General features: G+C 44.3%; 2 protein-coding genes across 4 annotated transcripts in view; one reads left to right on the top strand and one right to left on the bottom strand.

Annotated features, from left to right (window-relative positions):
* Positions 1 to 5,472: 5,472 nt before the first annotated feature.
* On the bottom strand, positions 5,473 to 6,901 carry LOC112161944 (ubiquitin; the record flags this gene model as incomplete). Its single annotated transcript, XM_024297512.1, is given in 4 exon segments — positions 5,473 to 5,558; positions 6,317 to 6,371; positions 6,626 to 6,690; positions 6,799 to 6,901. Coding segments are annotated over 3 exon segments (189 nt in total), but the record flags the coding sequence as incomplete, so codon positions are not given.
* Positions 6,895 to 9,586, top strand: part of LOC112161940 (clathrin heavy chain linker domain-containing protein 1) — a 7,686-nt gene continuing 4,994 nt past the window's right edge. For 2 of the 3 annotated variants that reach the window (XM_024297505.2, XM_024297504.2), the window contains exons 1-4: positions 6,895 to 7,329; positions 8,402 to 8,589; positions 8,671 to 8,756; positions 9,092 to 9,281. In XM_024297505.2, the coding sequence (XP_024153273.1) occupies positions 7,066 to 7,329; positions 8,402 to 8,589; positions 8,671 to 8,756; positions 9,092 to 9,281 (728 nt within the window). In that variant the 5' untranslated portion in view covers positions 6,895 to 7,065. The remainder of the gene's footprint in view (positions 7,330 to 8,401; positions 8,590 to 8,670; positions 8,757 to 9,091; positions 9,282 to 9,586) is intronic. The other variant, XM_024297507.2, reaches the window with a different exon arrangement.

The following is a 9,586-nucleotide window of genomic DNA, read 5'->3' as shown; positions in this document are numbered from 1 at the left end:
AATGTTACATTTTATTCACTATTATCTTCTCACTACTCTAAGCTTAAACCGTGTAAACAGAAACTGTCTTTTTGGTACAAACACTGTCGTTTTCAGGATGATTTCTGAGCGGATTCATCTCAGGAGAATCAGCAGAACTTCTCTGCACTCGTGGGATTCCGAGTCCTACAGCAGGAAGGCCAGGTCCGGCTCGAAGACCGTGGTTTTAATACGCAAGATGTCGCGCAGGTGCGAGTCACTCAGTCTCGTCCTGACACAGTTCTTGTTGAAGTTCAGAACCGAGAAGGTCTTCTCGCACAGGTACGTGGACCCGAACAGGCTCAGCATCCTCATGGCGAACGTCCGCATCTGCCGGAACCGGGACAGGTCCAGCCGCCGGTAGAAGTCGACCAGAGGCAGCTGCTGGTGGCGGCTGCGGCACTCCACGTCGCACTGCAGCTCAATGAGCTCCATCTGCAGGTGGTCGGGGGCGTCGTCGGGGCGCACCGAGAACGGCGAGGAGAACAGCGTGATTTCCTTCTCGATGGCGGCAAACTCCTGGAGGAGCTGCTGGAACTCGCCGGCCAGCGACGCCACGTCGGCCGCGTACTTCCTCATCTGCGCGGCGGCGCTGTTCTGTGGCAGGCTGGTCATGGCTTCCTGCAGCAGAGGGAAGTGCGCGGCGTTGGGCGGCGTTTGCAGCAGGTGTTTCTGGAACAGCTGCAGCTTGGTCTCAAAGGCTTTGATGTGTGAGTACAGCTGGCTGACCACGGCCTTCTCGCCCTGCAGACTCGTGTTCAGCGCGTTCAGGTGTCGAGTTATGTCCACTAAGAACCCCAGATCGGCCAGCCAAACCGGGTCGGACAGCTCTGCCATCAGCTGCCCCTTGGACGCCAGGAACGGCCCGATCTCCTCCTTCAGGCAGTAGAAGTGGTGCAGCGCCGAGCCGCGGCTGAGCCAGCTCACGTCGTTGTGGTACACCACGTCTCCGTACTCGGCCTGGATGTCCAGCAGGTACTGCTGGAACTGGTGGTGGCACTGGGCTTTGGAGCGGATGGAGTTGATGGCGGTTATGACCGGCTTCATGACGTGCTCGTATCGCAGGTGTTTGGCGCACAGGACCTCCTGGTGAATGATGCAGTGCAGCTTGACGGCCTCGCCTCCTTCTTCTCTGACTTTGTTACAGACCAACGTCGCCAGTCCGCCGTCCTCGTCCGCCATGGGCGGAGCGCCGTCCGTGATGATCCCGGTGACTTTATTCCAGGACAGCTTCATGTCGTCCATGGCGGAGCAGAGGGACCGGAACAGGTCGGTTCCGGTGGTCTGGCCCTTCAGGCTCTGGAGCTCCAGCAGCTCTTCGATCACGTTCATGTTCCGGTCCACTCCTCTCAGGAAGATCAGCAGCTGGGTGCTGTCGGACCCGTCCGTGCTCTCATCGCAGGCTAACGAGAAGAACTCAAACTCCGCCCCTTTGGTCTCCAGCTGTCTCTTGATGTCAGAGGAGATCTCTTTAATCCTGCAGGCCACGGTGCTGCGGGCCAGGCAGACGCTGGCGAACTCGTGCATCTTCTCCGGACAGATGTTCTCCACCATCTTCATCACGCAGTCTTTGATGAACTCTCCATCCGTGAAGGGCTTGCAGTGTTTGGCGATCAGCGTAGCCACCTCGAAGCTGGCTTTGGTGGCGTTTTCTGACGACTGGCGTATGGTGGAGAAGAATCGCTCCTGCTCTATGAGAATGCTCTCCAGCTGCACCAGCTTCTCGATCCGCTCCTCTCCCATGAGCTCATCGAAGATGGCATGTTTGGTCTTGTAATGCCTCCTGATGTTGAACTCCTTGAAAACAGCCACGGTGTCGTTGCAGATCAGACACACGCATTGATTTCGTATCTCAGTGAAGAAATAGGCCAGTTTCCACTTCTCCTGGAAGCGGCGGTGCTCGTTGTCCACTTTTCTTCTTTTGATTAAAATCGACATTTTCAGAACTGGGTAGAAAGTGTCGCTCAGAAGTGACGTCACAGGTTTATAACGGTATTCGGTCCGTTACAATCAAGAAAAGCAGCGCAGAGTTAGTAGAAAACGCTGAAAACAGATGTTATAGCTGCTTTAGCCGCAGTTAGCTTACTTAGCTAGCGCTGTTAGCTGACGCCGTTAGCTGGCCGACCCGTGGCGCGAGGAGCGCTGAGCGGCCGCGTGCTTGCAGGAACCGTGGAGGACTACCAGCTGCCGTACCGGATCCGAACCGGAACACGGCCCCGTCAGAGCATTTTTATGAAAACATGAGCTTCAAAACGCGTCAAACCGCAGGAACAACGACGAGGTGAGACTGGGCACTTCCGGTCTTTCAGAATAAAAGCTCTGCTATATTTCCGGTGTCTTCAGAATGAAGACTCATCAAGAATGTGGATCTGACCGTCCTCCGTGCTGGCTCCGCCCCTCGAACTTCTGAACCGAACTTTTGGGTTGGTTTAGAAAAGAGTTCTGATATAATAAAGAGAGGAATTCGCCTCCTTATTTTCATTCAAGCTCCAGACTTTCTGTGGAAGCCAAACAAGATGGAAGAGGGGCGCTTTTTTTCTAAACTAACTTTATTAACAAAACTTGATTCACAAACAGCATCAGAACTCAGAGAATGCCGGATTTCATTTTATACATGGTTTAATCACTGCTTGTTAGTTTTGGTTCCTCATTACTTATGAACCTTTTTCATGTTTTGCAAGAGGAGAGAGAAATATCATGAATTTGAGTATCAAACATACCGAGTAATTACAGGGCTAGTATTGATACTATCAATGAGTATAAATGATACCATTGATACTTCTTCCTTGAAATGTTGTGATTGTAGAATAATTTTAGAAATGCTTTTTTTTCTTAATGAAGTTTAAAATAAAACAGGACAGACTTTCAGAAAGAAAAATGTTTAGCTATTTACATGAATCTGAACAAGCATCAAATATGGAACTTGTACATTAGTGATGGTGTAATACAATAATAGTAAATAGCTGCAGAGACGATATCTTTCAGGTCTTCTCCATCTCCTAATAAATCAGGTTAACCTCTTGGATTGTGTTTCTCCTTTGAGGGGAGGAGACGTTCTAGGATGAGAAATCATTAATCGTCAGTTATTTCAAGTCTTTTCTGTCTGTGCTCCGAAGCTTTGAAACGCTTCACCACTGAATATTAAACAAGCGTCTTCCCCGTCCATTTTTAAACTAGACTCATTTTTAAAGCCAAGCTTTTACTCACATACGAGATTTTGCTCTGATTTTACATTCAAGTTTTATTCTATGTTTTTGCCCTCAGTGTTTTACTTTATCTTTTTCTTAACCCATTTGCTGTAGTTTATTTTTTTATCGTTTTATTCACTCATTTATTAAACTTGTTCTATTATGTTTTTAGCTTTGAATCTTCAGCGCTTTGTCTCAATTCAAAATTGTGTTAAAGCGGTTTATAAATAAAGTTTTTAAAGCTTTCAATCTTTACATTTTTAAGAGGTTGACCATATTATTTCCTTTTGCCAATTAAAATTAGTAAGGAAGGTTTTTTGTTAAGTATATTTACATGTATGTGGAATTTGGCCATAATAAAGTTTGAGTAATCAGACCTCTTATTTCTTCAGAAGATCCAGAAACAACATGCTTGTCACAGAGATCATGAAGAAGTTGTACTAACAAATTTAGTGAACCGGTCTGAAACGACGTGGTAAATGAACAAGTCCAAAATAAATGTGCAGCAGTTTCTGGATGACAATTACAAAGAGAACAGCTGGTGTCGATATCATTTAGAAATCTACAGGAATAAAACATTTAAATAGTAAAGAAATATCTCTATTGGTTAATATAAATCAAACGCCTCAAACAGGATTTTCTGTTTGGACGTCCCAACAGGTCAACTGTTCACTTCTAAATTGACAACTTATCAAAGGAGAGTTTTTATTTTAGCAACCAAAACAGGAAAATGAGGCGTGTTCATGAGGTTTGGGGACGTCTTCTTCTCACAGCAGTAACTGTTTTTAATTCTGATGTTAACTGTAATCCTGACACTTTACCTCCACCTGCTGGACAGATTGAGGTACTGCATGTGAGTAAATTGAGAATCCCCACGTTTTACTGAAAATACCCCAATAATCTGACATCATCTGCAAACTAGTTTTTATATGAAACCAGCTCTCATCTCCTCATTTTATCCACTAAATCTAAAAGGATCAAACTCCTCATGTGAACTCGACTCCATGTTATCCAGTAAACACACAGAGACTGATCCAAGTCAAACGTTCATCTTTATTGGCTCCGCCCCCACTGTCTACTTGTCCTCGGGTTTGTTGAAGCAGTACGTCAGGGTGCACTTCCCGCAGTAATGCCGGTCGAAGTGGCTCGCCATGAACACGCCGGCGCCGCACTCGTCAGCGGGACACTCGCGCCTCAGCCGGTGGATTTTCCCGTTCTCGTCCACCTGCAGAACGACAGTGGAGTCAGAACCGAGGCGGGAGGACAGAACCCGGTTCTGCTGCCGGCGGTTCAGCCATACCTTGTAGTATTTGAGCACGGCGAGCTTGACCTTCTTCCTCTTGTGCTTGTTCTTTTTGGGAGTGGTGTAGGACTTCTTCTTCCTTTTCTTGGCGCCGCCTCGGAGCCGCAGCACCAAGTGCAGAGTTGACTCCTGCGGGACAAAGACGGCGTGATGAGCGCGCACGTAAAAACACAGACGACCGGAGAGGTCACTGAAGCCGTGACCCAAACATGGAGAAACATGGCGAGATGATCCCGACACCTGAACAGAACCTGCTCCAGGTCTAACAACCTTTTACTGCAAATGTTAAATAAAAGCTCCAGTCGCCTCGTGGATCCGAACCTGATGATCATTTAAAGAGATCCTAAACTTCTGGGAGACTCTATGTTTTAATTATCAGTCGTTAAATGAAGACAAAAAAAAACCTCAATACAAGCAGATTTTCAACCAGGCATATTTTCAGACAGCACATTGTCGTAACCATGGCAACACAAGGGAACCCCCACATAAACTGAGGCCAGAAATAATCAGAATCAACAGAAATAAAAAAGTGACCCAGAGGAGAAAAGGTCGACTCTAGAGGGTAAAATCATCACATTAACTGAAAGAATTTTTATTTTTACTTAACTCGAAAGTTTGCTCTTAAATTAATCTGTTTTAAGCAAAAAAAAGTATCTATTAAAAATGATTGTTGGGATGACTTTAAAGCTGCTGTGAATCAGAAGGTGGAGGTTTTTTTAAGGGCTGATGTTATTTGTGCACATTTACATGCGACTAAGATGCACGTATTCTAATTGTGTTGTTCTTACATATTAACGGAACCGTAAACCTTCCTCCGTGTCCGTGTGGCCAAAAACTATTTCAGCACCAACTGTCCACATTTAGAACATTTGTTAGGAAAGTCTCTGTAAAAACGGATGGATGGGAAAACAAAAAGCTCCTCTTCTGCATCCGTCCTTCACAGTCAACCTTTAGCAGACTGACCTTCTGGATGTTGTAGTCGGACAGCGTGCGGCCGTCCTCCAGCTGCTTCCCAGCGAAGATCAACCTCTGCTGGTCAGGAGGGATTCCTGAACACGAGAGGAACAACATTCATCAGGTCCATGACAAACCCAGACACACGTGAAGACTTCTTTTAGACCCGTTTTCAAACAGTTTCCAGACATAATGTCTTCACTCTAACAACAGCGAAGCTTTCAGTGCCAAGAGCTCACAGCAGCCGATAAGTTTAAACCTAAATCATGACAGTGAATATTCATTCATTTAGTATGAAAACAACAAATATACCAGAATTAGAACAAGACCTAAATTATATTTTTTGTTCTTGTAAAAGAGATAAAAACAAACATCGACCAATTTCTGAAAACAGACATAAGTGAAAAAGTTTATACACAATAAAACACAACAGGCATGAGCAGAGAAACATCCAATTTAACCATCGAAATACTGAACAAATGTCAGAATCCATTGAGAACTTACAATAATAATGAAAGGATAAGTTTGATTTTCAAAGTTAAATTAAATAAACTCAGTGATTTAGAGACTATTAAGTCATTCGGACGATGTAGTCTCAATCAAGCTCAGACTCAGTCTAGCATGCGGAGGCAGTGTCATGATCTGGGGTTGCTTCTGTTCAAACAAATAGAATCTTCCTGATGTGACTGCAGACATTCAGTTTCTACACAGTGAACTCCTGCAGACCTGAAGAACTGAGAAAAACTACAAATCCCCCAAACCAAAAGGTTTTAGTAGAAGCTGATCCTCCACATCCTCCACCTGTGGAGCTGATTCAGACAGGTAAAGCCTCACCTGCGGTTCATAAACTCACCTTCTTTGTCCTGAATCTTAGCCTTGACATTTTCGATGGTGTCAGAAGGCTCAACCTAAAAACAACAGAAATGCAAACGTAAGATTTCACTCCAGACGTGATGCCGGCGGGTGAGTCCAGGCGGAGGCGCTGCTGTCCCGCACACGTGTTTACGCCGCGCCGGTTAGCTTAGCTGCTGATCTGAAGTTTGAGAACTAAAACAAATTTTTTAAGGAGGAAGAAACATGTGAACCAACGATTCTGTAAACCGTAGTTCAGAAAACCCGATCCAAACGAGACGAGGAAAATCCCCGCAGTCAGTGAACGCACCTCGAGGGTTATGGTCTTCCCCGTGAGGGTTTTGACGAAAATCTGCATCCTGGCGTTCAATCCACCTGATCAGGAGACAGAAGGACGCGTTCAGTCTCTGCTCGACACGAAATTATGGCATGAAAAGAGGAATTTGGTGAGGAAAATCCGACAAAAACCGGAGCTAGCCTTACCACAGGCGCGTTCCTGATGGCGGATCACGAGAAGAGGACCTCCGCCAGCGAGCTACGGGGTTTTCGGGACGCGTTTGCACGGATTAGGTGTCCGCCATGGAGCCTGATCAGAAATATTTTTCATACACAAAAATACGGTGTCCTGTAAACTTTCTATTACTACTGTTTGAAGAATACTATTCAACTAAACATTTGGCGTGTTATCAGAGAATGAGCCTTAACCAAACAATGTAATGTCCCATTCCGGGTAACCATGGTAACGCAGGTATGTGTTGCCTTACTCTTCTCAGAAGAAAGACTGCTGGCTTGTGTAAAAAATCTTGGAACTTAAAAATGTCCGGAAAATTACACAGTTTATCGCGAAAACAAGAAAAAAGAAAGCCAGCGGTTAGTAGTGTTTCGTGCGAGGACAATAAGCGGTTTTTAGCGTCTCTGGACGAGTTTATCGAGCATGAGAAGCAGTACCTGGGATGTCCAGCAGAGGGCCCCCACGAGCTGCGGTACATGGTCTACCGAGCCGCTTTCAACGAGGTATTTCAAAACAAACCTTTGGATTTTTGCTATTGACAGTAGAAACTCAATAGATGTGATCATATATGTCTGTAGTTATTGCATATTTAAGGACAACCTGTCTGGTGCTCTCCATGCACAATTTGACAGCAATAAACTACTATTAAAATATTACTTTTATATTTGGAGGGATTCTGAATATAATCTAAATTAAGCACAAAACATTGTTTCTATTTAATATTAAGGGTTTCGAGAACCGTTTTGTTCACATCCAGGGTTTTAACTTGATATAAACATAGAAAAATAATAACTTTCAAATGTTCAAAGGAAAAGTTTAAAATGTTCCAAAAAAAAGTTTCAAACTAAATTATCCAATTAGAGAGTTAAAAAGTACTGAGACATGAAAACAGGATCTTGGTAATAAATGACTCCACATTAGGATGTTCAACAGTTTTATTCCCAGTTTCTGTTCTAGCAAAATCCCTTTTGTTTCAACACAACCACGAATCATTCTGCAAAAGAAATCATGATTTATCAAATTAATCCAAATTCTTTTCATTTATTCCAAAGAAATTAACGTTTTTCAAGAGATGCTGTTGAATATAAGCGATGTTGGTTGAATGTAGAGCAATTAAACATCATAGTTTGATGACATAAAGAAGATTTACCAAAGCAAATGAATAAATAAAGAAAAAAAATCTGCAAAATAAAAGAGAAACATGATTATTTTTAAACAAATGAGACAATGGTTACATTTTATTTTTATTTCAAATGTTGTCTTTAAATATCATTTAGTTATTTAACTATTTAAACTATTAGTATTTGGCATTTACTTATAGGAATAATTGAATTTATTTGTGAAACGACCAAAGGAAGTGGCGATAACGAGGTGTGGGATAAACATATTTTTGTTTCTTTTTTTGGGACATTATTTTAGACATATATTATTATAAAATTATATTTTTCGTCCGCTATCAAACGTTTCCAAAATCTTAGAAGTCAAATAATTTGACAAAACTGGGATAAAATCCATTTATTTCCAAGTGATGACTCAGCAAATGAATGACAGAAAACGAGCGCTTCCTTCTGGCAGGTGATTGGCCGAGCCCCCTCCTGCAGGCGAGTCCTGCTGCTCATCAAGGCGGAGTACGACCACGCCATCCAGGAGCTGAAGAGGAGGGAGGATGACGCCAGAGCGACCCGCCGCAGAGAGGCGGCGGCGGCGACCCACGCTCGGTCCCTGGAGATCTGTGAGACTCGAGCCGCTCAGCTGAGAGACAGGTGGTGACACACCTGCTGTGGGCGGGGCTTAGAGTGAAGATGTTCAGTTCTGTTCAGGTTCCTCCTTCGTGTCTCTGTCAGGATCTCCGTCCTTCAGACAGAAACAGCAGAACTTCAGGAGAGCAGCAGACGGACGTTCTGGGGGGATTTGGGGTCGTGGGTGTCAGGTAAGACCTTCTCGACCTGCAGGTGCATCGGCGCCTCCTGCTGCAGATGAGAGCGTCCATCATCCGAGATTCAGCATCTCAGAGTCAGAACACCTGAGAACTTTCACGTTTGGGATGAAATAATCTCTGATTTCACTGATGAGAAGAAAAACTCACAAACCAAGGAACACAAAGAGACAAAACAACTGAAGAAACACAAAGTGACACAAAGAAAACTGACATTTGCTCACAGGAACTAAAAACAAACCAAAAAGAACCAAAACTGAAACTCATCCTGGACAGAATCTGTTCTCTCTCGATGGAGAACTCCAGAAAAAGTTGTTTCCCGTCTGCAGGTTTGCCAGCAGCTCGTCCTGAGGATCTGGACCGGTACCTGCAGGACCTGCAGACCCGCAGAACCGCTCTGCTGGACAGGAAGAGTCTGAGTGTTCCTCTGGAGGTCCACAGCAGGCTGGAGGCGGAGCTGCAGGAAGTCCAGCGGCGCCGAGACCGCCTGAGAGCCGACAACGTCCGGCTGAGGCTGCTGTGAGGACAGAGAGAAGAAGCTCTGATGGTTTCATCATGACCTGAAACCTTCAGGAAGATGCTCTTCAGCCCCGCTATGGAGCTCAGATGAGGCCAAAATTATTTAAAACCCAAATAAAACAACAAACAGCAAATAAATGTTCCGTCATCTAAACGGGATTTAGGATTAGATAGTCGGATTAAAAACTTTAAAAGGAATTTTTTATCTGCTGGATATGAATGAGCTATGAATGTTCATTTTTTTAGGTTTCAAAGCTTAAAATGTCAATTTCAAAACTTTTTTTTTCAGCTTTATGTTTTTTTTT

This window comes from Oryzias melastigma, linkage group LG15, assembly GCF_002922805.2.
Source record: "Oryzias melastigma strain HK-1 linkage group LG15, ASM292280v2, whole genome shotgun sequence".
NCBI classification, from domain to species: Eukaryota; Metazoa; Chordata; class Actinopteri; order Beloniformes; family Adrianichthyidae; genus Oryzias; species Oryzias melastigma.
The sequence above is the reverse complement of the archived record's forward strand: the minus strand, read 5'-3'. Positions and strand labels throughout refer to the sequence as shown.